Source organism: Eleutherodactylus coqui, chromosome 4, assembly GCF_035609145.1.
Source record: "Eleutherodactylus coqui strain aEleCoq1 chromosome 4, aEleCoq1.hap1, whole genome shotgun sequence".
Taxonomy (NCBI): Eukaryota; Metazoa; Chordata; class Amphibia; order Anura; family Eleutherodactylidae; genus Eleutherodactylus; species Eleutherodactylus coqui.
The window spans coordinates 182,103,128-182,122,658 of NC_089840.1; the positions used below are offsets into that span (position 1 = coordinate 182,103,128).

General features: G+C 46.4%; 1 protein-coding gene and 3 non-coding genes across 4 annotated transcripts; all 4 read left to right on the top strand.

Moving 5' to 3' along the window:
- Window positions 1-59: 59 nt before the first annotated feature.
- On the top strand, window positions 60-19,531 carry LOC136625867 (mitochondrial import inner membrane translocase subunit Tim23). The gene is made up of 7 exons (XM_066600424.1): window positions 60-248; window positions 3,116-3,174; window positions 3,867-3,960; window positions 6,109-6,193; window positions 9,889-9,947; window positions 10,918-11,028; window positions 19,094-19,531. The coding sequence occupies exons 1-7, from the start codon at window positions 152-154 to the stop codon at window positions 19,207-19,209; spliced, it is 621 nt and encodes a 206-aa protein (XP_066456521.1). The 5' UTR covers window positions 60-151; the 3' UTR covers window positions 19,210-19,531.
- On the top strand, window positions 1,073-1,273 carry LOC136626825 (small nucleolar RNA SNORA74). Its single transcript, XR_010792676.1, has one exon. It is a non-coding gene; the product is annotated as a small nucleolar RNA SNORA74 (small nucleolar RNA).
- Window positions 5,761-5,961, top strand: LOC136626824 (small nucleolar RNA SNORA74). Its single transcript, XR_010792675.1, has one exon. It is a non-coding gene; the product is annotated as a small nucleolar RNA SNORA74 (small nucleolar RNA).
- LOC136626826 (small nucleolar RNA SNORA74) lies at window positions 8,436-8,639 on the top strand. Its single transcript, XR_010792677.1, has one exon. It is a non-coding gene; the product is annotated as a small nucleolar RNA SNORA74 (small nucleolar RNA).

Consider the following 19,531-nt stretch of genomic DNA (forward strand, 5'->3'; position numbering starts at 1 on the left):
GAAAAAAGAACTGCAGGGTTGGAGCCGTAAAGCGCGGAGCGTCGTGAAACAGGATAAGGCGGTGAGGGAAACCGGAAGAGCTCTCTTTTTACGGCTGCGCTGGAGAGGTCAGAGAGGGGGATCGGAAGACACGAGGCCGAGCGCACCAGAGATGGACGGCAACAACCACCCCGGCGGTCGGGGCGGGCTCGGCAGCATCTTCGGAGGGTCCCCGGGATATTCTCAGTCAGACCTGGCCGGCGTGCCGTGTGAGTAGGAGGGCTGTAGGTGGTTAAGTGAGGGGCTCAAGCGGTCGCCGTGTCCTCCAGGGTCGGGATTGCGGATTCCGTGCGGCCGATCAGGCGCTGAAATATATTTTCAAATTTTTTTTTTTCACTCGCGCGGATACAAGTTGCATATTCTGTGAAGGCAATAAAAATCGCAGCATGCGCTATTGTGCCGCGGAATCTGTGCAGACGGCCTCCATTGATGTCAGCGAGGACGACCGACCTGCGTCATCACCATAGTGATGGTGTGGGAAATACAAAGGGACTGTACAGGTTAGCACCGTACGCAGGGTCACAGCCTCGTGTAATGGTACATGGACCCTGCCTATAGGGGGACACAGACTCCTATCCGTTACTGAGGATGGTCACACAGGTATAATAGAGGAGGTGACAGCTCATCCTCTGGATTGTATACTTACGGTCTATAGCTTATGTAGGGGACTATAGAAGGTAAATATACTGTCCACCAGCAGGCAGAAATGGTACAGCCTTCACTAGGCTGTGCTGATGCATCATGGGATAGATTTGAAAGTTAAAAGTAAAAAAAAAAAAAAAAAAAAAACTCTCGCCATCATTGTAAGATGGTAGCTAATGAGTATCAGATGGGGGGCTGCGTGGGAGTGGCTGGAGGAGTGGAGACCCCAGAATGTGAGGAGGGGCGGGGATGGGAAATGTGTTTTTGCCGGCTGGGCCTTGTAATTAATAAATGTTTTTTAGCACTCCCCTGGCTTATCGTGCAGGCGCTGTAGGGCCGCGGCGTCGGATGCGGTCGTTGGTTCCTCTGGTGATTCCGAGCTCCTCGGCCGCCCAGCGGTAGTCAGCTGTCCAGGGCCTTCCATGCCTGTGACCGTGTTACACTGCTGGTAGATAGAATCACTACTGCCTCCTGCTGGTGGCCATTGCTGCCGTTCTGGTGACGTGTCCCACTAGCATTTAGTAGTGTTGTGATTCCTCGAGAGTGCGCCTCGCAGGACCTTCTGTTTGGCGCTAGTCTGGGATCGCACAGTACTTGCGCTGCGTTATACAGCGGGGACGCTTATTGTACGACGGAATGTAAAACGCAGAATGGGAGCGTCTGTTCACACGCAGCTATTACACAATTACACTATGTAGGGCTGTGCGCCGCCCATTGCCATGTACGCTCTCGGCGGTTAGGTGCGTGTAATACATGCCAAGATAGAACATGGCGCAATTTTTCTTGTGCATGTAATTTACGCAATCCGTGTGAGTGGCAGCGGGACAGCCTGTGGGATATTGGTGCAGCAGACTATGCACACAAAACCCGCGCACGTAATACGCTATTACCGTATGCTCCTGTGAGACTGCGCTTAGATGGAAAAGATAGTCCGCTCTACAGGATGTGAGGGGGTCATGGTCAGGAGAGGATGGTGTGAGGTCGTCTCCTGATCATCACAACCCCTCCCTGGTCCTGTAGATCCGACTCTTCATCTCTTCCATCTAAGAGCCGTCTCACACAAGCGTACAGTAATGGCGTATTACATTTGCCGGTTTTGCACGCATAATGCGCTGTTCCAATAACCCACAGGCGGCCTCGTTGGCACTCGCACGAATTGTGTGAAATACACACACAAGAAAAATTGCGTCATGTTCTATTGTATTACACGCTGAGAGAGTACATGGTGATGGGCGGCGCACAGTCCGTACATAGTACCATTGCGAACAGACTGCGTGCTGTGCGACTATATCTCGCAGGTTACAAGATACGTTGGTGTGCGCCCGGCCTGAGGGACGGGTTTCTTGAGACATTGTGTTTTGCAGATCTCGTCTCCTGAACGACGTCATTGGCTGATCCAACACGCTCTCATACTTAGAAGCATCATCGTCGCTTTTTACACATCGACTTCTAATGACTTCTATCTGAACATCCATCCTATCTGGTGTGACGTTGTGGGGCGTCCCAAACTCATCACATTGGGCCAGAGACCCCCAGAACATGGCAGGAGCGGTCACCTCTACTGTAGGGCACTTCTTGTTCTGCGTCCCCCGTGGTAAAAAGGTCCAAAATTACCATATTCTTGTGATAGAAGGATTTGATCTCCTGATATTAAATTCTCTTAGTTCTCGTTTAACAACACTGAAACCGACGACCGAGCGCGGCGACATTCTTACTGTGAGACTAATGGAAAGCGATGGTTTCATGGCGTGTTTAGTGATGAACCCGCCTTCAACCTTTCGGGTTACAGTATAATATCAGAATCTGGTAACGGAAGGAAAACCTGTCCGTCTACGTAGAGCGTACGCGCGACTACCCCGCGGTCAGTGTGGCTTGTGCTATAAAGTGTCCAGACCCTTCTTCTTTAATGAGGAAACAATCCCAGGGATTTCATACCTGGATGCTACAGATACGGCTTCTCCCACAGTGGGGACAGGAGATCCCAGGTCTACAGACCAGCCTTACCGCCCACCATGATCTGCGGCATCCTAGAAGCCATTGCATCCATCAGTCGTGATCCGCTACAATGTCTGCGGTAGGAACTTGTTTACAGGCTCCGTGTGTCCGGTGATAAAGGGGGTCACAGTAATCACCTCTGAGGGGGGAAAACATTTTTAATATTTTGTGACAAAACTTACTGAGTTTCTGTTTCCATTGATATCGAATTTCTATATAAGAGTCGTTAAATGGGAGTTCTGAGGGGTCACATCTGTAATAAGCCGCTGTAAGACTTTTTAGTACGATTTTGTCATGCTGCAATCTGTCTTTTACTCGGTACTGCAGTGTATTGTCAGTGGAATTTGTCAAAGTATCTGAGGCCCAGCGGGTGAAGGGTGGTGGACCGCAGTACACGATACTTGTGGAATTAACATCTATCTTTCCTCTCTCTTTTCAGTAACGGGGATGAGCCCGCTTTCACCGTACTTAAACGTTGATCCGAGGTATTTGGTGCAGGTAAGGCCACCATGCTGTGATGTAGTAGGATTCCCTTCTTACTCTGAATATGATTTCCGAGATATTGGATACACCACCGTATTTGTACTGCATATCACATGCACATAATACACGATAAAGGGGGGATGTACATTGACTTTCATTGTTCCACTCACGCTTGCGTATATTGCGCTCGTTAACTCAGCATGTTCCGTTTTACTGCGTGCGTAACAGCAGTCATCTCTATGGGTGCATACATACTGACATTGCCTATATACGGCATTTTTTACACATGTTGCTAGGAGACACTAGAAGAAAATTAAAATGGGTGCAGGACAGCGCTCAAGCTTTTGCGAGTAAAAAAAAGCGACAATACGCAGTTCCATATGCTGGTAAAACGCTGCGTTTTCTAATGTGAGCCCGACCTTACTGAGACCCGTAGGCTAAACCTTTGCTCACATCTGTGCCACAAAATATCATAGTGTGTTGTAAAATATCCGGTGGCGTGAGGATAACCCAGCAGGCCCCATTACAGCCCGTGTGGTCGGCTCCCTCCCTCATCTTGGAAACCAAGTAATCACATTGAATGACTCTTGATCTGCATGTGGCTCTTCTCTGTTCTGGCTTTGATGAAAGCGATGCTTTAGATTAAGAGCCCATTTTTGTTGTGACCTGAAACGAGTCTTCACATTATTGCATTTGATCCCCCGTAGGATACAGATGAATTTATTTTACCGACCGGCGCTAACAAGACTCGCGGCCGGTTTGAGTTGGCCTTCTTCACCATCGGAGGCTGCTGTATAACAGGTTAGTGCTGTGAGGTTCTTGCTCTACATTTCCACTTTCAGTGTATTGATTGTGACATACAGATCTGTAATATACGTTGTGTAGCAGTTCCCCATGGGTTAGTAGATGTGGACCTCCTGGTCATGTGATGGGCACACAGATGGGCCGCATGTTGCTGCATGATTATTTGCACCCTGGCGTTAGACATAACCATCACATGAGCGACAGGTTCCGGACTTACATTCACTATTCCAGAAGGGCCCCATGAGTGACTGAAGCAGGTCTGGCCTTTTGTACAAAATCACAACACAGGCCGACACCCCAAAAGTACAGATATAGGGACACCTCAGCTGAGGATAAAAGGATCCTGGCCAAGACTCCTGAACTGTGTATTCAGACTATCTGCATAGTCTTTGATGCTGCTATGGCCACATGTGCCTTGAGTTTAAAAAAAGGGGGGGGAAAGGCCTAATTCGCACCTACAAACAGCATGGCTTATAACCGTCTCCCTTTCCACTGGATTTTACAGTGTTGGAGGTGTGGCCTAGAGCGTGATGTGCGCAGTGGATCAGGAGGACTAAGAGGCCTATGGACTTGGGTCAGGACGGGTATTGTTTCTCCTTAAGGAGAGCACCTAGAAGGTGTGAGGAGACTTATAAGGCCATCCATGCTACCTTGGGAAATATGCAAATTGGAAGATGGAACAATGCCTCTACAGCGCCACCTATTGGAAAGCAGAATCCCTGCAAATCATTGTCTGACCTTTTAGACAAGCCTTATAACAATGAGTGGGAATTGTAAGCTAAAGCCAGAATAGCCTTGCATATACGGCTGTTTCGGGGTTATTGCCCCTCATCAGTGTCCAGTAAGTTTCTGGTTTGGCGCTTGAGAGGCCTATAAGGCTTACAATATCTGTCCTGACCCACGTCAGACCTCTCACTAGGCAAGCCAGAAACCTACTGCACACTAATAAGAGGTAATCACCCCGAAATGGCTGTCTGTCTATGGATTCTGGCTTTGGCTTACAACTCCCAGTCATTATAAGGGCTGTCTAAAATGTCTGGCCATGACTTAGAGGAATGGTGCCTTCCGAAAGGTGCTGCTATAGAGGTATTGTTTCAACTTCCCCATGAACAGTGGAGACGCACTAGGAGAGTTCTCGCCTGTCATGCTAGCTTGGTATTCTTCCTGTTTCTAACTACGCTGTGTCGACTGCCTTGCTGGCCGCTTGGTTGCGCTGTAGAGCATGTATAAACACATGCCAGACTGGTAAATGGAGGAGCAACCACACGAGTGCAAGGTACTGATTGCCAACCAACCACACGAGTGCAAGGTACTGATTGCCAACCAACCACACGAGTGCAAGGTACTGATGGCCAACCAACCACACGAGTGCAAGGTACTGATGGCCAACCAACCACACGAGTGCAAGGTACTGATGGCCAACCAACCACACGAGTGCAAGGTACTGATGGCCAACCAACCACACGAGTGCAAGGTACTGATGGCCAACCAACCACACAGGTGCAAGGTACTGATGGCCAACCAACCACACACCTTCCTATATATTGAGGCGGATGGCTGTTTAGTACTATAATTGCACAAAAAAGCATAGACAGCGTTCAAAGCCGCACTGTTTATAGATATACGTAACATGTACGAGGTATTGGTTAATATTTTGGCCAAAATACACAAGCCTGCGTCAAGAGTCCTCGTTTACTTGTGAGTCTTTACTTGATATTAGTGTAGGGACTCACAAGTAAACGAGGACCCTTGATTGTAGTTTATTGGTTCCTCTGCTGATTCCGAGCTCATCGTCCGCCCAGCGGTAGTCAGCTGTCCGGGGCTTTCCATGCCTGCGACTGTGTTACACTGCTGGTAGATAAAATCACTACTGCCTCCTGCTGGTGGCCATCGTTGCTGTTCTGGTGACGTGTCCCACTAGCATTTAGTAGTGTTGTGATTCCTCGAGAGTGCGCCTCGCAGGACCTTCTGTTTGGCGCTAGTCTGGGATCACACAGATACTACTTGGGCTCCTGTATTCAGCAGGGACTTGTATTGTACAAGGAGGACATCCATTACACAGAATATTACATGGTGTCACCGCCGTTGGGGACTCTGGATACTACGTGTTTATCTCCTAGCCAACAGTTGTCTTGTGTCTTTCAGGAGCCACATTCGGTGCATTTAATGGCCTGCGTCTTGGTCTGAAGGAAACTCAGAACATGGTATGGTCCAAACCCAAGAATGTTCAGTAAGTAGCGCCCTCAGCGCTGCACTGGGTGAAGGGTAATTTTGGCATAATAATGAGCAAGTTAGTTTTTTTTTGTGGCGCCAAGTAAAACAAGTGCAGCCGGTCAAATGGGTGGGAACACATTTGGGTTTTATCTAGTGGAAGTGCAGAACCTCCAATGGGAGCTCCCAATGGAAGTCACATAGGCCTCTCTACCCCCCAAAACACGCACACACCCAGAGTATATGAAACACACTTTTATTTATTGCTGTCCCAGAAGTTTTCTGAAATCGACTGAGATCTCGCTAAAACCCTTCTCCAAAATAGAAAGTTATTCCGTGTTCGTGGGTTTGGTGGGGGGCTGACTCCTGGAGCTCCGAAGGTCCAGAAGTGAATGGCGTAGCGGATACGCATGTAGACTGCTGCTCAAGTGTTTCAATCTGAGCTATGGAGAATGCAGAGTTCGAGTGTTCGGCAATCTGCAATGGTTTCGTGAATCCCTTTCTGGGGTTCGTTGAGGGTCCCGTTGATCAGACCCCTTGTGGGATAAGGCATTACTTATCTATCTTGACACAACTGCTTTAACGGTCCTTTTAGATGAGACGATTCTCATTTGAGCGGGTGATGACACCGCTAACTCGTTCAGCCTGTTGAGACGGGCAGATACATCGTTGGCTCGTTTTTATCGTTCAGTCCCCGTATAAGCAAATACACAAACTAAACGACTGCGGTTTAAACAGAACGAGCCAACAATAATTTTTAGGCCTGCATAAAATAAAGGACAATCGAACAGCGAATGATTCTCGCTTATCGTTCAGTCACGGTTAGACTAAGCGATTGGCATCCATTTTTGCTCGTTTTAACTTTTTTTGAACGCTAATTATGTTAAGTGCCTTCATACAGAATAATTCTGCTGCCTTCCAATAGGTGGCACTGTGGAGGTATTATTCCATCTCCCTTATCTGCAGATATTGTAACAGCCAGCAGGTGGCAGCACACACAGTGTTTCTCAGTAAAGTTTGGGGTTTCACAGGCACTTGTGTGTTGGTGCCCGGCGGCACACATTTACTAAGGTCACTGCAGTTTTCGGACACTAGTCTTTGGCAGACAACTCTCTAAACACATGTATTATGTTGGTGACTTTACCAAACACACTTTCTTCTACTCAAAATTGCGTGTGGCTAAGAAGTCACAATTTACAGCAAATTTATTAGTGTGGGACAAGTTTTTAGGTGCACATTTATGGTCTAAAGGAAGTCAGCCCAGCATTGGCATAACTAATAGTAAAGTGTCCAACTTCATGCAAGATGCTACAACACTAACGAAGCGCGCACCTCAGTAATGAAGTGAAGAGGCGATTTCCAAAGCGACTTCTATCCATTTTCCCAGGACATTGATGTAGGAGTGGCTAATGGATCATTAGCAACATGTTATATCCAAAATCACTCGGATGCCTACAAGACATTCACTGCCAACCTCCTGTTTAATTCCAAAGTGTCCTAAGTCATCACAGAGGATGTTATGTGGCAAATGGCGTTGGTTGGGTTTAATTTACTTTGGAAATGACTTCTTCAATTCAGCAGTAATCGTTCGCTCGGACAAAGGATGTCTCGGTTGGCTGGTCGCTCGGGCGGTCAGTTTAAACCCAAAGGTAAATAATTTATAACAGGATGGTTGTACTGGCTGCATCGTTGGATGAGAACGACTGCTGCAGGTTAAACACCGATCGAATGAACCAACGATGATGTTTGTTTGCATGAAATGAATGATGAACATTAAGCAAATGAACTCTTTCAATCGTTGACCGTGTTTACATCGAATGACTATCGTTCAAATATGAACAATCCAGCCATTTCTCTAGGAACGATAATCGCTTAAAAGCACCTTAAGTTTACGCTCTGTAACAGGCAGCGTTCATAAATGTGGGCATCGTGCCCGCACCTCCATGGGGCACCGACAGTCCAGTTGTTGGTAAGTGTAATTCGCCCATGTTTTCCGTCTACACTTCGGGGTTTGCATGTAGGACACGGCTACTGACTATAATTTTTATACCTGTGACTTTATCTTTTCTACCCGTCGGTCCACATCGGTTGGGTATAAACTGGGCGCTGCCAACCTCTTTATACTGTCGGAACATTGTATAGTGCAGTGGGGCTCACTGACGTTACAAAGCAGTTGGTGCGGTACATCTCTATTACAGCACTTGACTTAATAAGGCAGGTAGTTTTACATGGTGCCCTTCCTTCTGGGTACAACCTTGGTTCCCAGCGGTAGTCAGCTGTCTAGCGCCATTCTACGCTTCTGATAGTGTTACACTGCTGGGAGAGGAAGACTCTGCCACTTCATACTGGATGCCGCAGTCGCCGTTCTGGTGGCCGGAGGTGTTGGTATCAGGCAGAGTTGTGTTTCCTTGAGAGTGCGCCAAACTGAACTCCATGAGCTTGGTGCTAGTCTGGAAACCTACATTATGTCTGGATGGAAGTGAACCATAGTAGGAAGCTGATGTTATTAACCCAAGAATCCTTCACTTAACATATTTATCAGTGTTTGTGCGTTAAAGACGACAAGATAACTAAGTATATCCACCGCGTCTGCGGAGTGCAGACACCCCTGCAGAGTTGTGGGAAGTCATAGAGAATGTGACGTCGTTGTGGCTTGCCCGCTGCGGGCCGGATGACTATTTGGGTTGGTGAAGGCATTTTCGGGATTTCTATAATTTAAAGGCCACTTGTCGCCCTCAAGTCCTCTTTGTGTTTAAAGCAATCCTCTGACTTCAGGACAAACTTCTGTCTCAGGACTGGAGAGGGGGAGGGGACTATTACCTGCGGTTCTCTGCAGTCGCTCCGATCTGCCAATTCCAGGTCCCATTATAGGCCATCCAAGATGGCGGCTGCAACTTTTTAACTACCCAATGCTCACTGCACTGCTGTCTTGTTTGGCCAGAGCCACTCATGTGATCTGTGTTGGCTAGTTGGAGAGCAGATAAAGTGCATAGGTAGTCTAAACATTGTCGGCTATCTTAAATGGCCCAAAACCGGGACCCAGTAGGTGTGGATCGAAGAGTCTGCAGAAAACTGCAGGTAATACCCCCGCCCCCACTGGTCTTTGGAGGGTTGGTTTAAAGAATAAAACTATGATGAGTACAGGTTGTGCCGTCCCATGTGTAGTCTACACCGCTCCAGGCGTGTCCAGCGGATGACGTGTATGTGGGCCTGCTGATGTAGCTGCACTAAGTACGCATATAGTTTACCATTTTTGATATCCTAGAATCGCGTCTGTCTGAAGCCGGGCCAACTCCTAAATTTTAGTGGTGATGCCTTATAAACCGTGACTGCCAGCTGAATACAACTTCTAATACGCTTGTGACGCATCCTATTCACCAACCAGTCGGGTGGTCTAGGACACAACCACCATCTACAGCATGTCAGAATCCCAGGCTGATGGGGGCCTGATACCCCAATGTTGGTTCCTGTCTGGTTAATGAGAGTGAAAAGTGTGGCATTAGGCCCCCCACCCTTAGGTCAATCAGCCCATCCTAGTTGCATTTTGGGATGCGTTTAAGACTGGCTGCTGATGGCTTATGTGTTATTTTCCTAGACAGCCCCTGGGGTTGGGGACCTGGTTTAGGCGTTCCCTGCTCCTCCCTTCCCTCTGAGGGACCTGGTTTAGGGGGACCCCCTCTGAGGGACCTGTTTAATTTCCCTGTCTTCCCCTAGGATCCTGAACATGGTGACGAGGCAGGGGGCGATGTGGGCCAACACGCTGGGGTCTCTCGGTAAGTGACGTCCTTCTGTGTCCTGCTTACCGCGTGTCTGTGAGTATGAACATATACACAATGTGAAGTACTGTGCGTTCTTGGCAGGATGGCGGCCGCTTGTGTTTACTTGTCATCCCCTCGTGTTTTGTACGAGGAATATTCTGATAACCCCGACGTGCTCCGACCCGTGACTCCACCAGCTGTATTTGTATTGAAGTTGCTCCACAACACACATCGCTCTTCCTGGCTTTGGTGTCAAAGGTCTTTGTTATGGAAAAACCCCTCAGATTCGGCACCTCTTGATGTTGGTCCCGGCCCTCCGAGTTCTGAAGTGCACAATATGATTGGAGGCACCTAGGCGGGCATGCTGCGCCATTCCTTCATGTTGGCATCCTTCTACGCTAGGTGCACACTGGTGTGGTTTGGGTCTGTGTGCTGTCCACATAATCCCACGACCGCACACAGCCCTGTTGTGGCCTATGAGGTTTGAACATGTGGAATTTTTTTTCTCTTTCTGACTGATGCGTTCGCACGAACATAATTTCGCAGCATATTACACAGTGAACAGAGCCTATCGCTTTCAATGGTTTCATTCACAGCTGCGTATTTTTCACATGAAGGGAAGGCAGCGTGCCCTGTTCTGGTGCGTATTATACACCATAATGGCTCATCGAAATAAATGGGTGTACGTAGGAAACTGCATATTTACACATAATCAATGGGATTTCGTGTGTGTATAATATAAATATAAAAAAAGTGTGTGTGTATATAGTTTATAATATTCGCAGGCAAACATTCTGTGTAATTCTGTTATGATGTGTAAGTACGTTTGCTGGGTATATTGGACAGCACAGGGTTACAAGCTGCACCCGAGTCTCTTGGGTCCGGGCGGGGACCCCCGAGTCTTACTGCAGGGAAGTCAGTGGGAGAAATGTCCTATAATGCAAGTCCCTAATATTGTCACCTATTTTGTTCGTCTCTCCCCCAGCGTTACTCTACAGCGCCTTTGGTGTGATCATAGAGAAGTCCCGAGGAGCAGAAGACGACCTCAATACAGTCGCCGCCGGTACGATGACCGGCATGTTGTACAAGTCCACAGGTGATGTGCTCTTTGTTCTTAAGGGGCTTGTGTTTTAGGATCCTGTGTTTAACTCTTCTTGAGGAACCTCTCAGTAAATACGCCCTCCTTCAGGACTCCCTTCTATTAGGCAGAGTGGAGAGAAGCTACAAAAAATGTCTCCTGCAGGGGGCGCTGAACACTTGCTGCAGTTTCATACACAGATTATAGTGGATTACATCTCGCAATCCTTTTATCAAATGACCCTTTCAAGAAAAGGTTGTGTTTTTTTTTTTTCCCTCCCAAGGGAGAAAAAGCCTTGTAGTTGAAAGGTGAAGGACTGTATGATAAGCTTTTACAGCATGTGGTATATAGGCAAAAGTTTGCAATAGGTAATTTGCAGTGTGTTCAGCTGTTTCTGTAACTCTTTTTGGCCCCCTCAGGCCAATGTATAAACGTATAGGGCACATGCAGTGGATGGGGTGACAATTTCTGTAATTAACGTCAATGAGTAATAGTTCAGTACTAAATGGACGTGGTTGTGAGTCCATACCGGATGAACTTCCACTGTATATTGGCCCCCGTGACAGTCCGCTATCCAGGTGTTTTCTGATACTGGTATAGCGTTATACTGCGGGTTAAGGAACTGTGTGTGGGCAATCGCTGTCATGTGTTCCTGGTCTGGGGTAGCACCGTGCTTTCCTGAAACTGCTGGCAGCTTTTCCTGGCTGCCCAGCATTAATGTGGAAGCACTCACTAAGTAGTTTCAGTACTTCAAATCAATCAGTTCTGCATGTGGGCCAAGGGCTACACAGCGACTTTGGCTTCAAAAAACCCTTCACTTAACCAAAGCTGGCACTGTGGCCCTGCTGCACCACAGGCGGTCACATTGTCATGAGCTTACACTTACTGGATGCCTCGCAATTGTTGATTTGTGACCAGCTGGTAGCAGTTGCAGAAGCTTCCAAGATGCAGCAGGACAACTTATTGTCTTGGTTAAAGCCCTAGCCTAAAGCAATGGACCACCTGCTGCCTCATGTGGGGTCTGCAGGAACATCCTATGCCTAATGTCTGGTGGGAATCGCTCATTGGCTTAGAGATGTATTGTTTGAGTTCTCAAAGTTCCCAAAAACTTCACGACAAAATCTCTTAAGAGACTTGGTAAGTTTGGCTTCCCTGATATCATACGGTGAACAAAAGTTACTGTAAATTTATTAAGGCGCTCTTGGGAAAGTTTGCCAACCATTAAAAAGAATAGCATTTGGTCACCACAGATAATGCCTCTTTCAATATGAGAGCTGCAACAGGGGTAGGGGGGGGCATCAAAGACCCTTAGGGAATCTTTCCATCTGCTGATCGCTTTCCATACAACATCTGTAGTAAGCACTTACAGGCCACTCAGCTGAAAATTATCTACTTCCCATTCTGGCTCCAATAAGGAGTACCATCCTCTATAACATCCATGTGCATTACTAGGACTTATAGACAGGGCTTGTCCATATGGCATAACCCAATTCTTGTGTCCCTTGCAAACTCGAGCATCAGGAATAGTGCAGATCACCTTCCCCCTCCCTGAAATTTGCATCATTAACCGTTGGTTTGTATGACCTCTACCATTACTTTGCATTAGTTTTCACAATTACTCCATAAGCCATTAAAGGGAACCTGTCCCATCCGACAAGCAGCGTAAAGTAAGTTATGGTGCTCATAGGAGAGGGACCGTGGAGTCCGGAGGTGTGCTCATACTTACTCGGCTCTTCGTTCACTGGCAGTCACCCCTGGAAGTCGGGGCTCAATCTGTCAGTGTGGCTCTTTATTTCATACATTGCTCTGAGTGCTGCACGCTACCTAAAGAGTCACACGGAACACCGACTTTCAGGGGTGACAGTAAGGGAATGAGAAACCGTGTCAGTATAAGGAGTGCACCACTGGACTCCATATACTGTGAGCACTATACCTTAGTTCATGGTGCTTCTCTAATATGACTGGTTCCCTTTCCATTAGCGAGGGCTGAGCTGTAATACCAACGTGGTGCATGGATAAGATGCTGTTTCTGGAAAAAGTAAGCAGTCTCCTTATATAAAATCTATTTACTTGTAAGCCATAAATAACTGGTATATGGCTATTACTGAGGGTGCGGTCTATGGCTGCTCTCCTAATTACATGTTCAATGGAGATTAATGGTTTTTCCATTGCCATGAGCTAGGTTACATTCCTTATCAATCAATGCAAAACTTTCACTTTGTTTTCACAGCTGTTTATTAAAAGCAATAAGTCTAACGTTTGTGTCATGGAAGGAGAATTGGTGCAACGTAAGCGAAAAGTCAAAGTAGAGGTTGTCACAGCAGCACTTGTAGAGCGTGTTAGTAAGGGAGTAAGAGTTGGTTCGGTAAAGGTTAACAAAGGGAGATTAGTTCACCAGAGCAGCGGAGGCATTTTGAAAGTTACAGCTGGAATCTGGTATGTTGGGCGACGGCTTCAAGTTTACTTTACATCAGTTTTGGAAAAAGCTACCCGACTGGTTAATGAGGTGTTCCTAGACTTTCAGAAAAGTGCTCAAAGGTGGAAAATGGGACTAAATGAACTATGCAGTACTCATTGGTTGGGTTTACTGTCCTATTCGCACAGCCGCTCCGCTCTGGAAGCTTCTGTCGCAGTAACGTCATGCTCCTTGTTCACGTAAGCACAGCAGACAGTCGCTGGCCTCGACTGTCATGTGCATATTTGGCACGTGGCCTGCTGGAGCTTTCATGATCCGAGTAACTGGACAAGACCGACAGGACATGGAACTGATGAGTACTGCAGTGTATCTAGTCAAATATCCTGCCCAAAGCTATTGCCCACACAGGCGTTTGCCGTAAACGCAGCATTTTTTTGTGATTAGCAGCGCTGGCATGTGTTATACCAGTGTTATGCCTGCGTTTTCATCACAGCTGATAACGCAGCCAAGGATGCTGAAAAAAATCATCAAATACTTTCCTAGTAGGCGCCGTCCCTGCAGGCTTCCAGGGACTTGTCTGTGCCTGCAGAGCATCTCTTGCTGGTAATGGGGTTTCAAGACCACGCCTTCAGCAAGAGATTGCTCTGATTGGCTGAGCTGCGAGCCATTCATTCATTGAATGGCTGTGATTAGTGCATCCAGTGCTGGCCGTGATTGGTGCTGGATTAGCCAATCAGAGCAATCTCTCGCTGGCGATTGGGTGGTCTTGTGTGCACAGCCCTGTTGAAATGAATAGGACCGATTTACCGTGTTTAGCGCTGTCTTTTCAGCACAGCGCTAAATGCTGTACAAGTCTGTGTGAGGGAGGCCTTAGGCCTCATGTCCACGGGGAAAATCAGATCCGCTGCAGATTCTACATGTAGAATCTGCAGCGGGTCCCTCCTGCCCCGCGGACATGAGCGCCGAAAATAGAAATTTAAAAGCATTTACCTATCTGTAGCGGGCGGCGAAGGTCAGCTGTTCCTCACGGCCGGATCTTCATTTTCGGCCGGCGGATGAATTCCTGACGCCGGCGGCACGTCGCCGGCACGTCGTCGACGTGCCGCGCGCATGCGCCGGGCACATCCGCCGAGCCGAAGCAAGGGAGATGCGGCCGTGAGGAAGAGCAGAGCTTCGCGGCCCGCTGCGGGTGAGTAAATGCTTTTAATTCCTATTTTAGGTCTCCCGCGGATCCGGACGGCTTCCATAGGCTTCAATAGAAGCCCGCGGGAGCCGTCCCTGCGGGAGACCCGCATGAAAATGGAGCATGGTCCAGATTTTTTCATGCTCCATTTTTTTTTAAATGCCTTTTATTGACGATCCGCGGGTATTTATGTACCCGCGGGTGGTCAATGCATCCCTATGGGGTGCGGATCTGCGCGCGGGAGATCCGCTGCGGATTTTAAATCACATTTTGCCCGTGGACATGAGCCCTTAAGGAAATGCACAATCAGTATACTGATGTAACAAAAGTTACCGTAGGACCCCAGTGCATCCCAGAGATTAATAACACTTGCAATCAATTTATCACATGGCGTAGATGAAATAAGTGACGTGTTGCTCTCTGCGTGTTTATCTGGGTCGGGGGCCTCGGGCTGGTACTGCTTGCACAGCTGGGTTTCACGGGCTCCAAGTGTTGTAATAGTTGGCTCATGTACAATTGTTTACTTCCCGGCCTTCGAAAAGTGTTGGTTCAGCAGAATGTATTGTGAACTATAGGCACACAGCAGCCGATCCTGCAGATAAGAGAACGGGACTACAAGTACAGCGGAGTGGCAGAATAATGCGTTTCCCATCAGCATGGAGATGACTAAAAGCCCAATGCCACCTTATAATACTTCACAGTGGAACTTGAACTAATAAAGTTGTGTAACTTTGTACGTACTTTACTGTTTGTGTATCAGCGTTCCGTCGCTGGGGTTGTATATAGTCATTTATATGGTTGCTTTCAGTTCTCAGTCCAAATTCTGCTGATTTTGCTTGGATCAGTCATGGGGTTTATGTCTATTCAGTTCACTCAATAGTCAAACTGCTACTGCCCACAATGCACTGCACCGCTGCTGTCGACTCCAGCAGAATTCTGCTTCTGCTTTCAAACTAATGCCAATAAAGCAACACCCTCTAATAGTACGGAAACATTTCTACAGAGTTGCACAAGATTGAAACAGTTCAATATTGTAAAATGTCTTTTCAAAACTTTTTTTTTTCCCCTTCTCCACGTTGAAGAGTTCATTAGACCAGTAAACATTCACCAACTTGGCCTTATATCCTCTCTTAAGGTTTTATGATCCTCAGGAATTGTAGCTGTGGGGAAAGTGTCAGGCTCTCCGGTGCGCATATAGATATGACTAAATGGGCCTTAAGGTGTAAACAGGCTTGGTCAATAAGGGGTTAATCTCCTGAGAAACACTATCATTTTTAGATAGAATAGTCCATTTTCATCAAGTTAATGGTACTTTTACATGGGGAGATGATTGCCCAAACAATCAACTAAGCACAGTTATTTCAGGCATTAGTCGTCCCGTGTACAAGCAGCTGTCGACGGAGCAAGAAATGTCTTATCTTTAAGCTAAAACCCAAGCAACAGCTGGCCCGGGGGAGCAGGAGCTGGTCAACTACCAATGGCTGCCCTTGTGTGGTGAATGGAGGTTGGCGGCCAGAATAAATCTCCGGCCTCCATTCTCTGACCAACTAATAGTCTGTGAGACGGTCAGGCCCCCAACAGTTGTCCTGTGTGGAGGCACCTTTAGTCTGGGTATGGTCACCCTTCCAGGAAGTATAAAACTGTACCAAATTTATCACAGTGGCCATTTATGGATGATAACCTTAGCGCCTCATTAGACCTTTTTCTCTAGATCTGTCCTACCTCTTTGGATTACTTTGCACCAACATTTTGGTGCTTATTGTCACCCCTTTTTACTAATCTCTACCATGTGCACCCCACTTTACATAAGGGTCATTCCGTGTCAGTTCAACCAACGCTCCCGGTCGACCATCTCAGATTTCAATGAAACTTTGCACAAAGATAGACACGGACCCTAAACTAAGATAGCCAGAATATTAGGCTTCAAAGTGCTTTGGTTCACGAGCTACAGGTCTTAAAGGGGTTGTCCCGAGGCAGCAAGTGGGTCTATACACTTCTGCATGGCCATAATAATGCACTTTGTAATGTACATTGTGCATTAATTATGAGCCATACAGAAGTTATAAAAAGTTTTATACTTACCTGCTCCGTTGCTGGCGTCCTCGTCTCCATGGTGCCGACTAATTTTCGCCCTCCGATGGCCAAATTAGCCGCGCTTGCGCAGTCCGGGTCTTCTTCTTTTCTGAATGGGGCTCCGTGTAGCTCCGCCCCGTCACGTGCCGATTCCAGCCAATCAGGAGGCTGGAATCGGCAATGGACCGCACAGAAGCCCTGCGGTCCATGGAGACAGAGGATCCCGGCGGCCATCTTCAGCAGGTGAGTATGAAGACGCCGGACCGCCGGGATTCAGGTAAGCGCTGTGCGGGTTGTTTTTTTAACCCCTGCAGCGGGGTTGTCTCGCGCCGAACGGGGGGGGGGGGGTTTAAAAAAAAAAAAAAACCCGTTTCGGCGCGGGACATCCCCTTTAATTACAGCGCGCAACCTGAAAAAAGTGGCAATTTCAATCCATTGCCAAGCCAGTTCCAATGACTCTAGAGCAATGAAACTGCACACACTAGGAGAACTTTTGGTGCTGAATCCAGCTAAGCTCCTCAGACTGCCACTCTTATCATCATTCTGCCACCATTGCATGTCAAAGTAGCTGAAAAATTCTATCGCGCAAAATAAAACTCATATTTTAAGCAGTAATAACTCATAATCAATGCAATCCAACTCAGCTCTGAATTTATCAATGTGTACTCCATAGAAATGGTTCTCATTATTCACATTATGGACCCAAAAGGATGCATAGCTCTTAAGATGCGAGTCAAAAATGGCAAAAAACACTTTTTTGCTAATTTTTCCCTTTTTCAAAGGCGAAAATCAGAATGTACTCCATTTTTTTATTTTTTTTTTTTTCATTTTTGTTCTATTTGGAAGAGAATTTTTTGCTCTACAAGATTCAATGTTTTTCATTTTGTTCCCAGACCTTCTAGATGGGAAAATATCAATGCCTGTGAAGGTCCTATGCACTCGCGGAGGTCAAATAATAAAATAAGTGTAAGTTTTGCATGGATGTATAATTAGTTTAGAAATCATGAGAAGGTAAATTATTTTTGTGCTCAAGAAACTTATGTGATCAAAAATTGCATGGCGAGTTCAGGTGAGCCACAAGCTTTGGCCTAAGATGGTCAGAATATCATTGAGTGTTGCATAATGATTGTGGTATATTACAGTGATCACTGGGCTTATTTAGCACTCTATCCATATTGGATACTAAGATTATCTAAGGCTAGCATTTGTGTAATAAATAACTAGTTATGTATTACACAAATGCTAGCCTTAGATAATCTTAGCATCCAATATGGATAGAGTGCTAAATAAGCCCAGTGATCACTGTAATATACCACAATCATTATGCAACACTAAATGATATTCTGACCATCTTAGGCCAAAGCTTGTGGCTCACCTGAACTCGCCATGCAATTTTTGATCACATAAGTTTCTTGAGCACAAAAAGTTGTCTCCTTCCAAAAATAATTTACCTTCTCACGATTTCTAAACTAATTATACATCCATGCAAAACTTACACTTATTTTATTATTTGACCTCCGCGAGTACATAGGACCTTCACGGGCATTGATATTTTCCCATCTAGAAGGTCTGGGAACAAAATGAAAAACATCGAATCTTGTAGAGCAAAAAATTCTCTTCCAAATAGAACAAAAACGAAAAAAAATAAAAATGGAGTACATTCCGATTTTCGCCTTTGAAAAAGGGAAAAATTAGCAAAAAAGTGTTTTTTGCCATTTTTGACTCATTGTATCTTAAGAGCTATGCATCCTTTTGGGTCCATAATGTGAATAATGAGAACCATTTCTATGGAGTACACATTGATAAATTCAGAGCTGAGTTGGATCGCATTGATTATGAGTTATTACTGCTTAAAATGTGAGTTTTATTTTGCGCGATAGAATTTTTCAGCTACTTTGACATGCAATGGTGGCAGAATGATAAGAGTGGCAGTCTGAGGAGCTTAGCTGGATTCAGCACCAAAAGTTCTCCTAGAGTGTGAAGTTTCATTGCTCTAGAGTCATTGGAACTGGCTTGGCAATGGATTGAAATGGCCACTTTTTTCAGGTTGCGCGCTGTAATCACATGACAACCCCCTAGATTAAGACCTGTAGCTCGTGAACCAAAGCACTTTGAAGCCTAATATTCTGGCTATCTTAGTTTAGGGTCAGGGTCTATCTTTGTGCAAAGTTTCATTGAAATCTGAGATGGTCGACCGGGAGCGTTGGTTGAACTGACACGGAATGACCCATTAGCATCATAAGCTGGTCTAAAACTTGATGTAACTGTGCACCACATGTTGATGCATGTTCCAGCGCCCGGTTGGCACATCTGCTGTTATGCGGAGCTCGTTAAACGTCTAGCTTTGCCATGATTCAGTTGTGCCTCCCTGCAGCTTTAATAATCCTGGTATGTCTTCCATCTCTCTGCAGCCGGATTACGTGGCATCGCTCGCGGTGGACTGGCCGGTTTGGCTCTTACAAGTGCTTATGCTTTATATAACAACTGGGAGCACATTAAGGGGTCTTCAACGCGACTTTCTTTATAAATGGCACTTCGGACAGCACTTTTACCCATCTGCGGCCTTCAGAGTGAACTGTATGTACTTGAGTCCTTCTGGATATCTACTTCTATGTTGAAACCCTGAGCTGGATTAAGGGCGAGTCCTGATTTTAGGATTTTGTCAAGTGATTGAAAAGTCACCATATTCTGCCGCAGGTGAAGACTGTGAAGTGTGCGCCTTGTCGGGATGTCTCATGGCTGACAGAATACATAGATTTATGTTACCGTTTGACTTGTATTTAATTCACTGTATTGTAATGATGAAAATCCTGTACTTGTAAATTAAAATGTATGTAAAGTGGTAAGAA